The following is a 21,932-nucleotide window of genomic DNA, read 5'->3' as shown; positions in this document are numbered from 1 at the left end:
CAGAAGCAAGTTACATTGATTGCTTTTGTTAGAGGGTCCTTATCATTTATTCTTTAAAGTACTTCATATGTACCAGACATATTGGTTTCTGGGGATACAGTGGTGCTGATACAAATATCTGAAGCCCATTCATCATTCAGAGTACAACTTAGTATATCAGTTCCTCAAGGAAGTTTTCTCTTGACCACTAACCCTGAGTCCCCCTTTCTCCCAAACTGCGTCAAGTATACAGTATGGTGTATTTTCCATTTTGCAGAATTTGTCATAATTTAAAAATTCACAGAATAATTAGCTATTTAGTGTCACTCTCTCTACCAGAACATAAGTTTCAAAGGAAAGAAGTAAGTTTGTTATATACACAACTATATCCCCAGCAACCAGGGTAGCATCTAGCACATAGGAAGTACTCTGTACACATTCGTTAAAAGAATGGATGAGTGAGGCACACTTCTGTAGTCCCAGCTACTCAAGAGGCTCAGGCAAGAGGATCATTTGTGCCTAGGAGTTCAAGAGCTCAAGTATGCTGTAATTGTGCCACTGTATTCCAGCTTGGACAACAGAGGGATATCTTGTCTCTTAAAAGAAAAAAGAGAATAAATGAGTGAAAAGTAATAATCTATGCAAGAAATAGAAGCTAAGATCATACTCTTAAGACACAGGGGTCAGTCAAGGAAGTATGAATACAGCCAGAGAAGGAACTAGCCAAGCCAATTCTGTTCTGCTTATAGTGTCACAACTAAAGTGTAGAACTAGACCAATAGAGACCATGTATGGAGAAGTAAATGAAGCACTATGTGCTTTAAAGAATGACAACAAGAGATAGAGACGGATGATAAGTCTTAGACGTAATTTTGCATGGTACGATTTAAATTATTACACAGCAACATCACGTGTGATTAATTTACCAGTGGATTTGAATGGATATTTACTTGTTCTATGGAGCTCATAATAAGAACAGCCATAAATTCTGGATTCCAAACTTACTTAATACAGTCATGGTTGCTCTGCAGCTAACCTTTAAGTTATTTAAAATGGCGTCAGTGAAGGTCGGCTAGTGTTAAACTGCTTGAGAAAGAAAAAAACAGCTAAATATCAAAAGTTAGAAACATCCCCCAAAGATCACTGAACACATCTATGCACATAACTCCTACACTAATCAGTTCTAAGGCTCTTCCCAGTAGTCTATAGCGATTCCAACTTAAATGATGAGGGGGGAAAAAAGTAGAGGGATGTGTATAATAAAAGCCTCTTTCTCTCCTGTATTAGCTTAGGGCAAATACAATATTTCCTATTCTCTCATTTTTATTTTGCTTTTTTTTTTGAGACAGGGTCTTGCTTTGTTACCCAGGCTAGAATGCAGTGGCCTAATCATAGCTCATTGTAACCTCAAACCCCAGAAGTCAAACGATCCTCCCAAAGTGCTAGGATTACAGGCATAAGCCACCACGTCCAGCCTGTCCTCTCATCATTAGGGCTACAAGTAAGAAATTCCAATCTAAAGGTATGAACTTGCAGAATCCTGGATTACTGTAAGAATCTGAGGTGAATAAAAAAAAAAAAAAAACTGACTCTAAAATATAAATAAAACAACTTTGACACTCCAAAAGTTCTTCATGTCCTTACACTTGAATGAACTGTTTATATTTAAGGTCTTTTCTGTTTTGATTCATTCCTCTTTTGTTATTCACATATATTTATACATAGTTTTTATGTAGTTGTAACCAAAGGGTATATGTAAATTTTGTTCACTTTTTAATTCAACATATCAAGCAGGGAATGGAGTACTCTAATAAACATCTACTCTGTTATTGTACTTACCACATTGTACTTCAATCATCTTATCTACATATTTGTTTCTGTAGACCAGGTGTCCTCAAACTACGGCCCACCTAGGACATTTATCCAGCCCGCCAGGTGTTTTTGCCACCGCTGCCTGTCCTGCTTAGCAGCCGACTCGTCCCAGGGCCCGCAGTCTGGCTCTCCAACAGTCTGAGGGACAGTGAACTGACCTCTTGTTTAAAAAGTTTGAGGACCCCTGCTAGACTATGGGCACTTGAAGGTAAAAGCTATCTTTTTTCTTAAAGTAGTATTTATAAGGCTGGGTGTGGTGGCTCATGCCTGTAATCCTAGCACTCTGGGAGGCCATGGAGGGTGGACTGCCTAAGTGCATGGGTTCAAGCCTGAGCAAGAACGAGACCCCTTCTCTAAAAATAGCTGGGCATTATGGCTGGCGCCTGTAGTCCCAACTACTTGGGAGGCTAGGGCAAGAGAATTACTTGACCTTAAGAGTTTGAGGTTGCTATAAGCTATGATGTCACGGCACTCTACTGAGGGTGACAAAGTGAGACTCTTTCTCAAACAAACAAACAAAAAGGTAATACTTATGGAATAAATAAATGAAGGACGGCTATAAAATTTTAGTCTACTCTCTCCTTTTAATTCATTTTAGTATTTTTTAAAAGTAGGAAACGTACATATGGCACAGAATTTTTAAAACTATAATATAACAAAATAGTAAGTTTCCATCTCACATCTGTTCCCAACCAGCTCTTCCTAAGAATAATCACCATTTAAAAAGTATATGCATAGGCAGTGTCTATAGCTCAGTGGGTAGGGCACCAGCCACATGCACTGAGGCTGGCAGGTTCGAACCCAGCCTGGGCCTGCTGAACAACAATGACAACTACAACAACAACAACAACAAATAATAGTCGGGCATTGTGGCGGGTGCCTGTAGTCCCACCTACTGGGAGGCTGAGAGAAGAGAATCACTTAAGCCCAAGAGTTTGAGGCTGCTGAGAGCTATGATGCCATGGCACTCTACCAAGGGTGACATAGTAAGTCTCTGTCTCAAAAAAAAAAAAATTATATGCGTATCATTATACAGTAGAACCTCCATAGTTGAGTGCCTTTCTACATTGACCACCTCCTTAAGCTGACCTAATTTACCTAGACCAGACATGCACTACATGTACAAGTCAGTACAGCAGGCCTAGATCCTTATGTTGACTAAGCCTATATTAACCAGTTTGTTACAGTCCCTTGGATGCTCAACTTACAGAGGTTCTACTGTATAGCTGAAGCATATTTAAAGACCTAAGTGTATTCTTCTCTTACTTTTTTTTCTTACACAAATGATATATACACTGCTCTGCACCTTGGTATTTTCATTTAACAATATCTCTAGGATATGATTACATACCAGTTCGTATGGAAACATTTTGATAGACATTTTAGATATTTCTAATTTTCTATTATTAAAAGTGATGTTGCAAATATGCAAATTTTCATACAGAAATATTTCTAGAGGATAAATTTCTACTAGTAAAATTTCCGGAGCAAATGTTATGGGAATTCAGAATTTTGATAGATATTGCCAAATTGACCTCTGTGGAGATTATTCTAATACACACTGCACCACCAACAACATAGAGCAGTACCACTTCCCCATACTATGTCAAACTTTATGATCTTTGCCAATCTAAGAGATAAAAAATGGTGTTGATTATAAGGACTGTAGAATATCTTTTCATATGTTGAAGCAATTCATCTTTTTTCTGTGAATGTTGGTTAACTTCTTTTGCATACTTACTATGTTTCTTTAAAAAATATTATAGAATATATGTATAGAATAAATTGCACACGAACTTATGGCCACCCTGTATATTGTAGACATCAGCTTTTTCTCATACGTGTTGAAAATCTTTCTCCTATCATACTGTATATTGTTTTACTTTGTAGAATCTTTAAAAACATTTGTTTTTGAGACAGATTCTCACTCTATTGCCCAGGCTACAGTGCCATGTCATCAGCCTAGCTCACAGCAATCTCAAATTCCTGGGTTCAAGCAATCCTCCTACCTCAGCCTCCCAAGGAGCTGGGACTACAGCTGCCCACCACAATACTACCCAGCTAACTTTTCTATTTTTAGTAGAGATGGGGTCTTGCTCTTGCTCAGGCAGGTCTGAAATTCTTGAGCTCAAGGAATCCTCCCACCATACCCAGACTGTGTATAGAATCTTTTAATGTACATTTTTTTGGCTTTATATATGATACTTAAATTTATCAATGTTTTCTTTTATGATTTCTGGGTTTTGTGTCATATTTAAAAAGATCTTCCCTATTATTAGATTGTAGAACAAAAAAGTATCCTATATATTCTTCCTTATGATATCAAACTTTTTACATTTAATTCTCTGATCCATCTGTAATTTTGTCATAGAATGAAGAAATATAATCTTATATTTTCCATTTATTTTTTTTTAATATTTCAAATATAATTTCTCATGAAATTATATAGTTTTGTAGGGCATGGTGGTGCATGCTTATAGTCCTAGTTCGCTGGGAGGCCGAGGCTCTGGAAGGCAAAGGAGGGTGGATCACCTGAGCGCAGAAGTTCAGGACCAGCCTGAGCAAGAATGAGACCCTGTCTCTACTAAAAATAGAAAAACTAGCCAGGCGTTGTGGCCATGCCTGTAGATCAAGCTATGCAGGAAGGTGAGGCAAAAGGATCACTTAAGCCCAAGAGACTGAGGTTTGCTGGGAGCTAGGATGATGCCATCGCATTCTACTCTGTCTAAGTGACAGAGTAAGACTCTGTCTCAAAAAAAAAAAAAAAAAAGAAAGAAAGAAAGAAAGAAAGAAAGAAAAGAAACTACACATTTACTTAAGCTTTTCATTTTAATGGCTTTATTATTACCATAATTTACTTAACCATCGGCCTCCCTCCAATTAGTAAATGTATTCATTTAAATTGTAGTATATATACTTTTTTCTTTTCAAATAATTTCTTTAGAGAATATTTTCAAGGATTATTTCTGGGTCACAGGGTTTGAACATAATTTTAACTCCTGAATAAACTTTCAGATTGCCAGGACCAAGCCAATTTATAATCTTCACTAAAACGATCATCAAGTAAAATGTATATACAAACATTGATACATGAGTTCTTCTAAACAGAAATTTATAGTAGCCATTATTCAGATCTAAACAGTTAGAGTCATAATCTAGAGTCAGAAAACCTCATCACAATTCTGCTGACCAACCTAAGAATTATTGTTATTTCCTTACAGGAAAAGAGTAAGTGAACAGATTCTTTGGAGCAAAGGGCAATTCAGACAGACTGTTAGAAAACTCTAAAAAAGTAACGTGGCAGAAAAAAAAAAACAAAACATTGCACTGGAGTCTGAAGATTGTAGCATTTAAATTCAAGATTTACTCAAAAGAGTATTTCATTATTCACTTTGGGCATTTCCCTTTCCAAAGGCAGTTGCCTTCCTCCCACATTCTTTACAGGCATGTGGGGATTCTCTAGCCATCACCTAACACTTCCCAATCAGCTTCCATGAGTAGTCTTCTGCTTGGCTCCTGAGTCAGGCCCTGCCAGTTCAGTTCAAGTAAGGCCAGGAAATGAGATATTGATCCAAAGCATAACTTCTGGCCCCAGCTCATGTATGCCAGGAAGGCATTTCCTCATTTAAATGCACCTATGCAATTATAGCAGATTTTCAGCTTCTTTGGAACTGCAAATTCATATACTGCCTATGGCCCTTTCTGTCCTTACTCTTGTCCCTACTGCCTCCTATAATTCTCTTTAAAGCAGCACTTTAGGAGACAGGTTTCTTTTGAAAGACCTGTCTTATAATTTATTATTTATAAGCTTTGTCATGCTCCTTCTGAAAAGATGGTAAGGTATCACAGTGTGAAATGCTAATATGAACAGAGAAGAAATTCACAACCATGGGGTAGGTTCCAAGCACATGTCTGATGGGCAACATGGCATGGTAAGCATAGCCTTGGGAATCAGACTTGCACCACTTACTTGATATGTGATACTAAGCAAATCTCTTAACTATTCTGAACTACAATATCACCATGTCAGAGTGGCCCTCCTATTCTTTATCTAATTGGCTATTCTGTCTTGTTATTCTTAAACTTTTGTCTTTTTTTTTTTTGAGGGATAGGGTCTCACTCTGTTGTCCAGACTTGAATGCAGTGGCACTATTGTAGCTCACTGCAACCTTAGGCTTCTAGACTCAAGCAGTAATCCTCACACCTCAGCCTCTCAAATTGCTAGAACTATAGGTATGTACTACCATACCTAGCTAATTCAAAAATTGTTTTGCTGGCCAGATGCGGTGCCTCATACCTGTAATCCTAGCACTCTGGGTGGCTGAGGAGGGTGGAGTGCCTCAGCTCATGGTTCAAGACCAGCTTGAGCAAGAGCGAGACCCCATATCTTAAAAAATAGCCAGGTATTGTGGTGGGTGCCTACAGTCCCAGCTACTTGGGAGGCTGAGGCAAGAGAATTGCTTGAGCCAAAGAATTTAAGGTTGCTGTGAGCTAGGATGCCATGGTACTCTACCAAGGGTGGCAAAGTGAGATTCTGTCTCAAAAAATAATAATAAAATAAAATAAAAATTGTAGAGATGAAGTCTCATTATATTGCCCAGGTTGGTCTGGAACTTCTATCTTTAAGTGACGCTCTAGCCTTGGCCTCCCAAAGTCCTGGGATTAGAGGCATGAGCCACCATGTCCAGTCTTTTGCCCTGTTATTCTTTATGTTTATCTATTTGTATTTTTCTTATATTTTGCAATTGTATACTTATTTTTATTATGTCTTCCCCAATGGACTGTAAATTCCACAAGGGTAAGGCTTACTTTGCTCATCTCTGCAAATTCATTGTCTAGCATGGTACTTGCTATAGAGTAGACTCAAACAATTGTGGAATAAAGGACTTCAGTCTTCTCACCTCTAAAAATAGAGATAAATAACACTACTAACATCAAAAATGTAATGTGAGACAGTACATATAAGAACATTTAGTAAATAGCCAGGCACATGGTTAATGCTCAACAAATGTTAGTCATTTTTTCAATTACAGATAGTTCTCAGCAAGTGATGGCCTTTGTAACTTAACTTTCCTAATTGTAAAGTGAGAAGGAAAATTACTACCCCTTTCCTACTGCCAAAGCATACTGGGAGATTAGAGAAAATACACAAAAGGCACGAGGAATGACTCAGCCGACAGGATCCACTGTGATTAGTAATTTGTTAAATTTACAGCTCTCTCATGACATTTGTCTTAATCAGGCCCAGTCACTGCTGTCTCCAGAGTTAGCAGCTCTTGCGCAATAACTCTACAATTGCAGCTTCACTAGCACTCTACCCCAAGCACTGAGAAAAACAGACATCTGAGAGGCAGAAAATGAGGGTTGAGAAAGACTATGCTTAAGTACAATAGTGATGACACTCTAGAAATTCATAGAAATAATGGAGAATTAATATGGTTATGAAATACTCCAGTGATATATTCAATTTCCAGTGATAAATACCATCTCACCTCCTAAAACATGAAACTTGAATATTACGCTAACTCCTCCTTCCCTATACCTCTAACAGTGTATCTTTACAATATTCCAAATTCAGTCTTTAGATACCTCCAAATCGGTAATCTTCACTCTGACTACACTCTAAACCTTTGTAAAGAATAAAGATGTTGAGCCTCATCCAAGATGTACTGAATAAGAAACTTCCTAAGGTTGAGACTTAAGTATCTATATTTTAAAAAGCTCTACAGATGATTATTGCACAAAACCAGAGTTGAGAACCATTGTTCCATTTGCTCTGGCATCCTAGCACCAAAATAATAATATTACATTCAAGGGCAAAGGCACTTTATCATAACATTAAGAGCTCAAGCTGGGAGTGTCAGGCAGACTTAGCTGTCATTACCAGTATGGTCACATACCTTAGCCAAGCCTGTTCCTCACCTTTGAACAGAGACTTTACTTCTTTACTATTTTAAACAGAAGTATTTATCTCAAAGACTTGGATTCAATACTAAATTGTATAAAAAGCATTTAGCACAATGTTTGTCACATAGTAAATGCTCACTAAATTGTCTCATTCATATTCACCCTCCCAAGGGTAAATTTTTCCCAAGCTCTAATCTTTAAAAGTCTGTAAGGCAGCACCTTTAGCTCAGTGGGTAGGGCACCGGCCACATACACTGAGGCTGGAGGGTTTAAACCCAGCCCAGACCAGCTAAAAACAATGACAACTTCAGCAACAAAAATAAAATAAAATACAAGTTTGTATAATTTTATTAACGAAAAAAGCTACAAATCCTGCCAATTCCTATTTTCCTGCTCTCCCAAACCAAAATGAAAGGAAATTATACCTGAGTAGGTCTTTCTTTTTTTGAGACAAAGTCTCATTTTCTTACCCTTGGTAGAATTCCATGGCATCATAGCTCATAGCATCCTCAAATTTTTGGGCTCACGTGATCCTATTGCCTCAGCCTCCCAACTAGCTGGGACTACAGGTGCCCACTACAATGCCCTGCTATTTTTTAGAGGCAAGGTCTTGGTCTGGCTCAGGCTGGTCTCAAATTCCTGAGCTCAGGCAGTCCACCTACCTTGGCCTTCCAGAGTGCTGGGATTACAGGCGTGGGCCACCATACCTGGCCACCTGAGTAGGTTTTGCTTCCAATTATGCAAGGAAGGTAACTCAGCTAATTGGAGCTTTTATTTAATTTTGCAAATTAGGCCAAGGCTCCTGATTTCTGCCTACAATTGTTTCACAGCCACATTGTGCATTCTTCCATGCCAGATGTCTCAAAAATATGACTCTGTGAAAAGAGGGACCAGAAGCCAGATCAATACAAATTAAGCGTGGAAAAATATGGCTTCTCTTTTAAGAAGTCTCTTTTAGATTTCCCAGTACTTTGCAAATAAATCACTACACTAGGAGCTATGGGTAATATGAAGATGTATAAAAGGATATTTCTGGTCTTTAAATAGCCATATTATGAGTTTAAAGAATATATTTTAGAAGTTGCCACAAGTTAGTCATGCCACAGGCAAATTATGGATGGTGAAGAAAATGAAAAATGGTCGGGATGCCCACTTTCTTTCTTTCTCTTCAGAGCTGAAGTATGGACTTCATTGTATCTGTAGACAACAGTGGCACTGCCCTGATTGTTGAAGAGATGATGACACCAGGGAATCTGCATCTGCCCCTGCTCTCTACTCAGCACAGATAATGTGCCAAGACTAGGGAGAGTCCGCTAAAGAACACAGCTTAATGCCCACAACAAACTCATATGGTCAAGAAGCCAGGATAGTGATTATTCCTGGGAGGGGATGGCTAGCAGGATGAGTAGTGACTGGATGAAAGAAAGGGGAGGTTAGTAAAAGGGGGATTTAGTGGACAGGGGTAATATTCCATTTCTTTCTTTCCTTTTTATTTATTTATTTTTTTGAGACAGGATCTGGCTCTCTTGCCTGGGCTGGACTGCCATAGTACAATCATATCTCACTGCAGCCTCTTGGGCTCAAGTGATCTTCTGCCTCAGCCTCCTGAGTAGATGGGACTGTAGACATGCATTACTGTACCCAGCTAATTTATTTTTTGTAGAGACAGGGTCTTTCTAGGCTGGTCTCAAATTCCTGGCCTCAAGTGATCCTTCTGCCTGGGCCTTCCAAGTACCATTTCTTAATCTAGGTCCAGGTTACACAATTTCTTTTCTTTTCTTTTTTTTTTTTTTTTTGAAGTTTTTGGCCTGGGCTAGGTTTGAATGCACCAGCTCTGACATATGGGGCCAGTGACCTACTCCTTTGAGCCACAGGTGCCGACAGTTACACAATTTCTTGATCTATTTGTGTGGTCTGTGAAAATTCATCAAGTTATACAAAAAAGTATAAGTATACTTTTCTATATGTTTATTTTATTTTAATAAAATTATAATATACTTACAAGAAATTATAATATACAAATCATAAAGCAATCTTTCATTCTTTTTTCCTTTACACTTGTTCCCTAGCAGTGCTGACACAGAAAGTTTAAGTTTTTATATTCTTCCACAAAATAAGGAAAACTTTTACCCTTCATAGATATAGGTGTACAATGGATTTGGATCACCTAATTTCAGTATATGGCTTCTCTTTTAAGAGAAACCTAGTCATAAATTTTACTGAATAGAAGTTAATTGTGTTGTACCTCAATAATCAAATGCATATAGTCAACTCTTAGAATTCTAATCAATCTCATTTCATCTGCTCTTCAAGGGAAGATTAGACTTCTGATTTGGAAAGGCAAAAATTAGTATAGGTAGAGTTAAACCAGTGTTCTTAACCCTGATTCATCTTAAAATAATCCTAAGAGCATTTAAAAAATACCAGTATGTGGGCTCCATTCACAGAGATGCTAATTTAATTGGACAGAGGTGAGATCCCATTATTAACATCTTGACTGCATGTGAGCTGTACTTAACTTATACTAGTTTTGAGGCTGGGGCCTTGTGAAGCATATATAACTCATATGCCCCTTGACTTTTTTTTTTTTGAGACAGAGTCTCACTTTGTCACCCTTAGTAGAGTGCCATCGTGTCATAGCTCACAGCAACCTCAAACTCTTGGGCTCAAGAGATTCTTTTGCCTCAGCCTCCCAAGTAGCTAGGACTACAGATGCCTACCACAATGCCCAGCTATTTTTTAGAGACAGGTCTCGCTCTTGCTCAGGCTGGTCTCAAACTAGTGAGCTTAGGGCAATCCACCCACCTCAGCCTCCCAGAGTGCTAGGATTATAGGTGTCAGCCACCGCACCTGGCCTCTCTTGACCTAATAAAATGCCATGGCCTCAGGAAAAAAAAATTTTTCCTAGTGTGGCAGTTAATGTTTAAAATCATTTGGTGTAAGGGCTCACACTTGTAATGCTAGCACTTTGGGAGGATGAGGCAGGAGGATTGCTTGAGGCCAGGAGTTCAAGACCAGCTTGGGCAATAGCAAGATATCAACTCTAGGCTCGACATCTGTAGCTCACTGGTTAAGGCGCCAGCCACATATTCTGGCTTTGGAGGGTTCGAACCCGGCCAGGGCTGGCTAAACAATTGACAATTACAACAAAAAAAATAGCTGGGCATTGTGGAGGGTGCGTATAGTCCCAGCTATTTGAGAGGCTGAGGCAAGAGAACTGCTTAAGCCCAAGAGTTTGAGGCTGTTGTGAGCTGAGACGTCATGGCCCTCCACTGAGGGCAACATAGTGAGACTCTGTCTCAAAAAAAAAAATAAATGAAGAAGAAGAAAAAGACATCAACTCTACAAAAAAAAAAAAGAAACACACACACACAATTAGCCAGGCATGATGGCATGTATCTGTAGTCCCAAATACTTGGGAGACGAGCTGGGAAGATTGCTTAAGGCCAGGAATTAAAGGTTATAGTGAGCTATGATGATACCACTATAATCTAGTCCAGGTGACAGAGTGACTTACAAAGGAAAAAAAGACAAAAGGAAAAAAATTATCTTAAAAGGTTACCAGAGCAGCGTCTGTGGCTCAGTGAATAGGGCACTGGCCCCATGTACTGAGGGTGGTGGGTTCAAACCCGGCCCGGCCAAACTGCAACAAAAAATAGCTTGGCGTTGTGGTGGGCGCTTGTAGTCCCAGCTACTCAGGAGGCTGAGGCAAAAGAATTGCCTAAGCCCAAGAGCTGGAGATTCCTGTGAGCTGTGACACCATGGCATTCTACCGAGGGTGACAAAGTGAGACTCTGCCTCCAAAAGTAAAAAAGAAAAAAAAAGGTTACCAGGTCATTCTGACATGTAGCCAAAATGAGAACCCACTGGGTTAAATTAGGCTAATTTTGAAAATAGTCTTTGTATCCAAGATTACTACAAATCTTACCTCTCCTCAAATAAGTCACTCAAGAAGATTAAGATTTTTGAAAACAAAAGGTCAGGCACATTGGTTCATGCCTGTAATCCTAGCACTCTGGGAGGCCGAGGCAGGTGGATTGCTTGAACTCAGAACCAGCCTGAGCAAAGAGGGCAACCTTTTCTCTACTAAAAACAGAAAAACTGAGACACGAGAATCTCCTTAGCCCCAGAGTTGCTGTGAGGTTGCTGTGAGCTATGATGCCATGGTATCTACCCAGGGCAATAGCTTGAGACTCTGTCTCAAAAAAAAAAAAAAAAAAAAATTCTCATAATAATTATTCTAGGATAAAAGAGTTGAGTTTATTTCTTTCATTATTTTATTTTGGAGACAGAGTCTCACTATGTCACCCTCTATGGAGTGCCGTTATGTCACAGCTCACAGCAACCTCAAACTCCTGGGCTTAAGCGACTGACTCGCCTCAGCCTCCCAAGTAGCTGGGACTACAGGAGCCTGCCACAACACCCAGCTAATTTTTGGTTGCAGCTGTCATTGCTGTTTAGCAGGCCCAGGCTGGGCTTGAATCCACCAGCCTCGGTACATGTGGCTGGCACCCTACTCACTGAGCTGCGGGCACTGAGCCATTATGCTTTTATCTTATCTTTGAACAAATAAATAAACTAATTAATTAACAAATTTATTTATTAAACAAATTAACAAATAAACAAATTAAACAAATAAACAAATAAATAAATTTAGCATCATAAGAAGCTTCCTACCTGATTAATCACTTGGATCAGACCCCTTCCAAAGGAAATAAGAAAAACATTATTCATGGTAAAACTATGAACTTTGCCACTAACACTTTTTCCTTCATTGTCTGACCACATACCTTCCTAAGGAGCAATCTCCCTACAATGCAGCGGAGGTGCTGCTGGCCAACTGGCCATTTGAAACTCATAATAAAACCCATCTCCTTAGCAACAAATTTTCCTTTTTTTCCCCTTTTCATATTTATGTATGTTTGCTAATGAAAGCTGTTTCTGCAAATGAGTCTGAAAAGAGTAGAAAATACATATGGTACAAAGAACAGAAAGGAGGATAAATATAAATTATCAGAAATGGCCAGATGTGCTTTCTCCCAGCCTATATACCAACGCCACCCTTCAACCAACCAGTTTATAATCACTGTATCTGTACATTTGCCTACCGATCATTTTTTTCTTTTTTTTATAACAATTCTGACCTAGAGAAAGAACCTACTAGGTTTGTAATTTGTAATTTGATTGTAATTTGTGATTACAATCTCTGAAGACTTACAAAAGTAGATTTAGTGACCATAGCAGTTTTCCCTTTTAAGTATAGCTTTCCTTTCTGAGCTAACAAATTGTTCACTATTTTGATCACCCCATACAACATATTCCTAGACTTAAAACATACAAAACCAGGATATTTTAGAAGAATCCTGAGAATTATATAGTTCCTTCTATCTTCATTCCATAAGGATTATCTACTCTGTAATAGGCCTTGAGTAAGGGTTTACCTTAGTGCTGATAACTTTTTAAAATTCTTAAATCCTTCACTTGAACTTACGACATAGGCTAAATATTCTCTCTCCCTCAAACTCTTCTTCCACCCCATTAAATGACTCCCTGTGAAAAATCCCATAGAAGCTGACATTTAAAAGAATAATGTATTCTCAGACCCTGCCTGTCCTAGGAAAAAAATACAAATCTATAGTCTAAACATTATCAAATATTCTAAACCAAATAACTCTTAGATTTTAGATTTTCTTTTCTTTTCATCTGCTTTCTCCACATTTGATTCCAGAATACAGGTTTTTCTTTCTTTTCTTTCTTTATACAAAGGGCTAACATCTTTCTTACACTGAGCTATTCAAGCATAAAGGCTTTCTTAATTGCACAGAGGGAAAATGCATTCCCTTCAAGGATATAATAAACTAAGCAAAGGAATGAAACAGATCATAAAAACAATATGACTACCTATCTGTGTCCCTCTTCCTATTTGGTTGGGAAAGGGTGGGAGGTCAGAAGAGCAGGAGAATGAGAGAATTAAATAAATTAATTTTTATTCTTAGGAAAGAAACGAATATAACAAGTATTTTCCTCACTACCAAGCTGGGGAAAGAATAGCCCAGCAATGGTAAAAGAATCCAATTGTTCCTAACTCAACACCCATAAACATAATAACTAGAATCCCAACTTGTCCAGAGCTTTTTCTCCTTTTAGGCAAGATGACAGGTATGGAAGAGGGGAAAGGAGAAAACCTCAGGACCCTCAGAAATCTTAAGGCCCTCAGAAGTCTTAGCACCAGGAACACCCCAAGCTCCTCACTGTCTTATCAAAAGCACAAGGCCGGTATTTTCTTCCTCTGTAACCTCATACTATCACCCTGCACCCCTGCCTCTGGGGCAGACAGTTTCTGTCCCCATTATGGAGGCCTGCAATAATCCTATGCTCAGGAAAATAGCTGTTTCTATCCATTATCTGGTTCCTGGACGTTGAGCAGGATCAGAGAAGGAGCAGAAGCCTCTCTACACTCCTCCTCTCTCCCAGGAAAGTTCTGGGAGATGGAGGACAGCCCCGCCTTCAGTCAAATTTGTTTCCATTTATCCAGATTTCTTTTCTTCTTCCCATACACTGTATGTAATGATTTTCTCCTCTCCTGTTTGTGGCTTTCCCTGAATATCCATAAAACTAATTTATTCAAGTGGAGACTATAGCTTCTAAGGGCCCCCAAAGCCCTGAGCCCACTGATCTGCACATGAGTCAATCAATGCTTGGTGAATGAATGAACTTGTCCACAGTTGAATGAATAACCACGTTTTGTATTTCTGTTATCCCAAGATTGAAAAGAAGCTTCTTCAATGATTGACTTTATCTTCTCTTCTTTTTTATATTAGTATTTCTACTCCAAATAATTACTAAGATCCCATGCCATTTCTCTGGCAAAAAATTAAATAATGGAGATTTCAACCAGGTTGTTTTTCTCCAAGGTTAAATCTTCAAATTAGGAAGAAGCTCTTCAATCCCCTTTGGCATGGGGGTGAATAGAGAGGTGATAAAAAAGAGGGAAAAGTGTAGGGTGACAGAAATACCCCCTGAGCATGCAAAACAGAAGGATTCCACACCCTTAAAAAGCCAGCCAAGTAAATGTAACCATTCTTGCCTCTTGAATAAGAAAACAACAACCTGACTTAAATGACAGTTACATATACAAGTAAGAGTCAAAATAAAGCAAACCAGAGCAATCTGTAAATATATATATACACAAGTAATTGTTTCTAAGGGAGAAAGGCCATTAAAATCTAAAGTCACCTGTTCCCCACATGTCAAGTTTCGTAAAAATACTCTTTATGTAGATTCTCATGCACTGATTTCGTCAAGACAAAAACAGCCCAAACCATAAGCCAGTGCCAGTCCAGACAACTCCACTGCAGACTGAGCAAATCTTACAGAACACTATATAAGGAGCCTAGTATACATTCTATCAATGATGTTGCCAACTGGTGATGAACTTACTGATGGCTATCAGCTGAGATTTGATGTTAGCTTTGCCCCTGCTTATCCTATAATACTGGGCAAAGAATTGACCTTTCCACCCTCACTTTGTCATGGACAAAGTAAGAGTGTTTGTGTGAATTTCATCAGTAAATGTTTCCAAGCACTAGGGAAAAAAGCACCACTCCAGCTATTAAAGAGTTACAATAACTGAATTCATGCCATTCCAAACTGTTCATCACCACTGAACAAAGAGCAACCAAGTAAATCAATATAATAGGTAAACAAGGTCCTAAGATGGTAAGTACCTTCACTATGCCATGAAGATGAAGTAAAAAAGACAGTGTAGGGTGGTGCCTATGGCTCAGTGAGTAGGGCACCCGCTCCATATACTGAGGGTGGTGGGTTCAAACCCAGCCCCAGCCAAAATGCAACAAAAAAATAACCAGGCCTTGTGGTGGGTGCTTGTAGTCCCTGCTACGCGGGAGGCTGAGGCAAGAGAATTGCCTAAGCCCAAGAGCTGAATTTTGCTGTGAGCTGTGACACCATGGCACTCTACCAAGTGCCAGAGTGAGACTCTGTCTCTTAAAAAAAAAAAAAAAAAAAAGACAGTGTAAGAGCAAGCAGTGATATACTTGGGCGGCACAGCTTACTATGAGAGCTTTTCCATTAGTGAAACTTCACCAATATTTACTAATTGTCCAGATACACAGAACTTAGCTTTTATGGTCAAGGTTTGTAGAACCTAGTTTTAGTTACAGCTTTAGTTTGATCTTGGAGAAGATCAAGTCCAGTAGACTTGTAGAAAAAAATCAAATCACTTAAAAACAATTCAGTATTAAAGTCTGCTATAATTTAGTTCATATAGTGTATTGTATTAACTGTACTTTTTGGAATTTGTGACGTAGGATTCATTCTACTACAGGATACAGAATAAATGTAACGGAGAAAAGGTCTGCCATATTTCCAGACTTTAGTTTGACACAAACCCATCTTGGACCTCCTACAACATACAGGGGGGAAAATTCTAAGAGCAGCACAGTCTCCTATAGGTGTGACAGGCCAGAAATACACTTGAAGAAAATCTCCTTACAGTGCCATTCCAAATTTGAATAAGCTTCACAGTAAAGAGTAGTACTCACTCCTAAAATCAGGTTATTATCTATTACAACTTCAACTTAGAGCCAGCAGAAAGCAAGATGAAAATGTAAACCAGACACCTGAGTTGAAAGGAGAAGCAGAAAGAAGAGACCAGGGCCTCTCAGAAAGAAGTGGTCCTTTCTAATTTTCATCTACATAACTAGGTCTGCATTCCTTTTTTTTTGTAGAGACAGAGTCTCACTTTATCGCCCTTGGTAGAGTGCCATAGCGTCACAGCTCACAGCAACCTCCAACTATTGGACTTAGGCAATTCTCTTGTCTCAGCCTCCTGAGGAGCTGGGACTACAGGTGTCCACCACAACGCCCAGCTATTTTTTGTTGCAGTTTGGCGGGGGCCAGGTTTGAACCCACTACCCTAGGTATGTGGGGCCAGTGCCCTACCCACTGAGCCATAGGTGCCACCCAGGTCTGCACTCTTATAGCTGACCCTACCAAATTCCCTTTTTAAAAATTGGTCCAATGGGAGACAGATACCTAATTGACAATTGTAAAGATCGTGCATTGTCCTTATCTACAGCTCTTCCCTTTCCTTCCCTCCAAGACATTTCCAGAACCCCTTTAAGGTAGAAAAATGTGTATGTACTACTGGGCCACTCAATACTCAGAAGAAATTTACTTGTACCTCAGGACATACTGAAATCTCCAGACTAATCTCACTGCCCACTGCAATACATAAAAATAAGTTAATGTAAGTCATTATTTAACTTCAACCTGACTCGATGGCTAAATATACCAGGGGTCAAATGGGATAAAAAATTTCTAACAGCTCATGAAACATAGTTATTTCTGTGTTTAAGAAGATCAGACTAACTTTCCAATGATTATAATACTATTTGGTCTAACATTATCAACAACCAGGATGTTGATAATACCTACGTACATTGGAATCATTAAAGATTTTTGTCTGTTGTTGTTCCAACCTATGTACACGAGGAATAAAAGCCCTGTGGCAGCACCAATACCAAGCAGTTGCTACAGGAAAAGGAAAAAAGCATGAAAGAAAAAAAAAAATCTGGCCTGGCATGGTGGGTCATGCCTGTAGTCCTACCACTCTGGGAGGCCAAGGAGGGTAGATTGCCTGAGCTCATAGGTTCAAGACCAGCCTAAGCAAGAGTAAGACCCTATCTCTAAAAAAAATAGCCAGGCATTGTAGCAGACACCTGTAGTTCCAGCTACTTGGGAGGCTGAGGCAAGAGAATTGCTTGAGCCTGAGAGTTTGAGGTTGCTGTGAGCTATGATATTACAGCACTCTATAGAGGGCAAAAGTAAGACACTGTCTCCAAAAAAAAAAAAAATCCCACAAAGACAATCATATTCTTTATTAAAGGAGATTCACTCAAGGTTCCAGAATGCAACACTTTTTCTACTTTGATATGCTTTGAGTGGAGATATTTTACATATAAATATACCATACCATTCACATATACACTCGTTTCAAGTCACCTATTTGCTTTCCCTAACTATTTGTCTGAGTGGGGCCACATGGATAAAATAGGCACTATACCAGTTGAATATAACAGCCAAATTTACCCAAAAATCTTTTATTTGAATCACAAAAGGCTGTATAAAAACATATACCTACGTACATTGGAATCATTAAAGATTTCTGATTCTTCATATTCATAGCAAAGTAATGCTGCTGATTCACTGTCTTCCAAATGAGAGCTCTGTAATACAAATAAGATCATTTCAGAAATCCAGACAAATGGGCCCATAAGCTTGAGGGGAAAAGCCAGCTGAAATCACCGAATCAGTGTTAGCTCACAGGTAGGAAGATGCAATTCTGATTAGTGATAGCTGTTTTGGTAAGAATATAGCCAACAAATGACTGGTTAGGTGCCTGAAAAATTGATTGAAGAATGTTAGATTAGCTGAAGCATTTCCTATAGTTTTCCAGTTTGTGCAATGAGTTGTTCTTTTTCTGTAAAGACAGTGCTACGAACCCTGTTAACCTCACAATCAAATATGTACATTTGATATGACTGTTTAGAGACAGGCTTTACTGTAACATAAAGCCTAATTAGGGGATCAAACCACTAGGTTACCCTCATTAGCCCTTTGCTAACAAGTGTTTATACATGGGTCATTACAAAAGTTTTGAGATACACAAAAATTAAGAACCATAAAATTCAAGCGGACAGAAACAAGTGAAGCCCTCTTGATAAGCTGAACAACTTGAAACTTGCACAGGTGAATCAGAAAGGACACCGTCAATTAACTATGTTTCTTGTTAATGGAAGTCTCAAAACTTTCATAGTGACCCATGTAAGAGCCAAAAGGCATGTCTTACCTAAGTCCCCCAATAGCTGCCAAAACACAATTTAAAACCTTTCTTCCATGTTCCAATCTCCTTTTTAAAATCTATCTAGATAACAGATAAGGAAAGTAAGACAATTAGCTGCTAACTTTCCCTATGACTAATAACACACTCACACACAAAGAACAGAAAAAGCTCCAATTCTGACCTTCATATATTTGCTGTTTGGAACAGCTGCTGAATACTGAATTATCCCTAGATAGATCATTGATGTATATGTTCATCATTATCACTGTCTGAAACTTAGTCATATATAATTACACTAAGGTAATCCTAGTTAATCACTACTTTAATTTTTCAAAGATGAATCTGTGTATTAACTTGCAGTATAACCACAGAGATTAAGAGTGCAAATAAACTGGCTCAGCGCCTATAGCTCAACCGGCTAAGGCACCAGCCATGTATACCTAAGGTGGCGGGTTCGGATCCCCAGCCTGGACCCGCCAAACAACAATGACGGCTGCAACCAAAAAATAGCCGGGCGTTGTGGTGGGTGCCTGTAGTCCCAGCTACTTGGGAGGCAGAGGCAGGAGACTCGCTTGAGCCCAGGAGTTGGAGGTTGCTGTGAGCTGTAATGCCACGGCACTCTACCCAGGGGGACAGCTTGAGGCTCTGTCTCAAAAAAAAAAAAAAAAAAAGAGTGCAAATAAACTTAAATGAAAGAAAGTAGGCCGGGCATGGTAGCTCATGCCTGTAATAGTAAGACTCTGGGAGACCCAGGCATGTAGATAAACTGAGCTCACGAGTTTGAGACCAACCTCAGCAAGAGTGAGACTCCTGGCTCTAAAAATAGCTGGGCATTGTGGTGGGTGACTGTAGTCCCAGACACTTGAAAGGCTGGGGCAAGAGGATCACTTGAGCCCAAGAATTTGAGGTTGCTGTGAGCTATGACGCCACAGCCCTCTACCAAGGGCAACAAAGTGAGACTCTGATAATTCTTACTTTCATCTTACTTTTTTCCTACTCTTAATCCATTGCCTACTTCTTGTTTTCCTTCTTACAGCTTCTCTTCCTTTTTAAGAAGACAATCAGAAATAACCAAATATTTAAAATCATTTTTTATTTCAAATCTGCTTGTGAAAAAAAAGAAAAGAAATCATTTTTTAAATCCTACAAATGCAAAAAATCTTATTCTTTTATTCCCTTCTATTTGGGAAGGGGAAAAAAATAGTAACATTTACTCTCCAACTGGCTTTTTAAAAAAAAAAACCAGTTAACAAAATACTTGAAGACGTCTAGAAGTCATATTAGGAAAGCTAACATTCTAATAAATAATGAATAGAACATTTGAAGAAATTAATAAGGTAGAGCTCAGAGCTGCTTTCAGTTCTCTCAAGTGCTCGTATTTCAACAGATAACACAGGAAATATTAAGCATATCAAAATTGGCTTACACTGACACTGTGTATAAAAACTGGAGAAAAGTATAAGCTATTATAATAATATAAATTATATTAGTTAGGATTTCAGTTTCATTCTTATAAATATTTCAGCATGTTTACACTAGCTCTTTCAAATGACCTTTCAAGAAAGAGGTCCTATGACCACACTTACATTCCTAAAGTTATTTTAAGACTTTACTGTGTACTTATTAATTGAAACAATTCATTAAGATACAAGGTATCTATTTAAGTGTGCTGATAGCATTACAACATAATTGGTTCACAGAGCAGGGATTTGCCTACAACCAAAATATTAAGTTCTAAATTAATTTTAAGAGTACTAAAGGAGGTTGGGCGTGATGGCTCATGCCTATAATCCTAGCACTCTAGGAGGCCAAGGTGGGTGGCCTCTTGAGCTCAGGAGTTTGAGACCAGCCTGAACAAGAGACAGACCCTGTCTCTACTAAAAACTATTGGGTGTTGTGGCAGGTATGCCTATAGTCCCGGCTAGTTAGGTTAAGGCAAGGGGATCACTTGAGCCCAAGAGTTTGAGGTTGCTGTAGGCCATGATGCCACAGCACTCTACCCGGGGAGACAGAGTGGGACTCTGTCTAAAAAAATAAATAAATAAGTCCTAAAGGAAGAAAAGGACATTTCAATGTCTTTTCCCTGCCTTCTGAAGTACCAAGTAATTCCAGTTCCTGAGTTGTTCCTAGGTTCTCCAGTGTTAGCCTATTTATGACTATATGGGACTTTTTCTAAGAATGCAAGGATGAATGAATATTTAGGAATTCTATCAATAAAATTTAGTTATTATTAAGTCAAATAAGAAAAAAATAAAATTATTTAGGTAGATGCTAAAAAGTATTGGATAAAATTAATAGTCATTTGTTACTTCAAGCATTTTAAGTAAGCGAGGAATAAAAGATGCCTCCTTAATTCACTCACTGGGTGGGTTTTTATATATCTATAGTACCTCTCAGTATTTACAGGCCTTTACCTCAACCTGGCCTTGTCTAAATTTCATGTTGTAGAACGTCCCCCCATGTTTATTCTAGCATGAGGATGGTGTCTTCACCAGTTTATAGTGCAGATGCCAATTCTTTTTTCTCTTCTTTCTTTCCTTCTTCCTCTCTTCCTTCTTCTTTCTTCCTCCTCCCACCTCCTCACCTCTCAGGGTTGTAGGCCCTTTCCTCAACCTGGTCTTGCCTGAATTTCATGTTGTATAATCTCCCTCCATATTTCTTCTAGCATGAGGATGGTATTTTCCCCAGTTTATAGTGCAAATACCAATTCTCTTTTCCTTCTTTCTTTCTTCCTCCTTCTTCTTCTTAATGTCCCTTGCCATTCAGTAGGAATTTGGAAGAGGACAAAGTCAAACTCATATTCTTGCACTGGAAGCAGCAAGCCCAAATCATAACTAAACTTAAATTGAATTCATATCCTGGTTTTGTCACTTACTGGCCATGTGATCTTGAATACATTCTTTAATATCTCTCAGTTCAATTTCCTCATCCATAAAAAAAGGCACAACAATAGCATCTATTATAATAGGGTTGTTGAAAGGATTGTATGAGACAGCAAAAGAAAAGCACTTAGTGTGACTTGACTTTTGATGTTGCTACTATGATTGCTGCTTCTAATAATAATAATAATCTTTTTCTTAGATGTAAAATGCTTACACATTTGGGTTAAAATTCTCTTTCAAAGAAACTTTTGCCTTCCAGAGAAATTTTGCTTCTATTAAATTACATATGTTTTTTCACTTATAAATACTCCAGAAGTATTGAGCTCACAATGAATCATTCGGGCGGTGCCTGTGGCTCAAAGGAGTAGGCCGGACCCATATACCAGAGGTGGCGGGTTCAAACTCAGCCCCAAAAACTGCAAAAAAAA

At 38.7% G+C, this 21,932-nt stretch overlaps 1 protein-coding gene across 1 annotated transcript in view; it reads right to left on the bottom strand.

Moving 5' to 3' along the window:
- Nucleotides 1–21,932, bottom strand: part of SSH2 (slingshot protein phosphatase 2) — a 306,592-nt gene that overhangs the window by 200,011 nt on the left and 84,649 nt on the right. The window contains exon 2 of the mRNA XM_003797117.2: nucleotides 17,925–18,005. Within this exon, the coding sequence (XP_003797165.1) occupies nucleotides 17,925–18,005 (81 nt within the window). The remainder of the gene's footprint in view (nucleotides 1–17,924; nucleotides 18,006–21,932) is intronic.

Source organism: Otolemur garnettii, unplaced genomic scaffold, assembly GCF_000181295.1.
Source record: "Otolemur garnettii isolate 467f Iridium unplaced genomic scaffold, OtoGar3 scaffold00112, whole genome shotgun sequence".
Lineage (NCBI taxonomy): Eukaryota > Metazoa > Chordata > Mammalia > Primates > Galagidae > Otolemur > Otolemur garnettii.
This window is presented reverse-complemented; position numbering and strand designations above follow the sequence as displayed.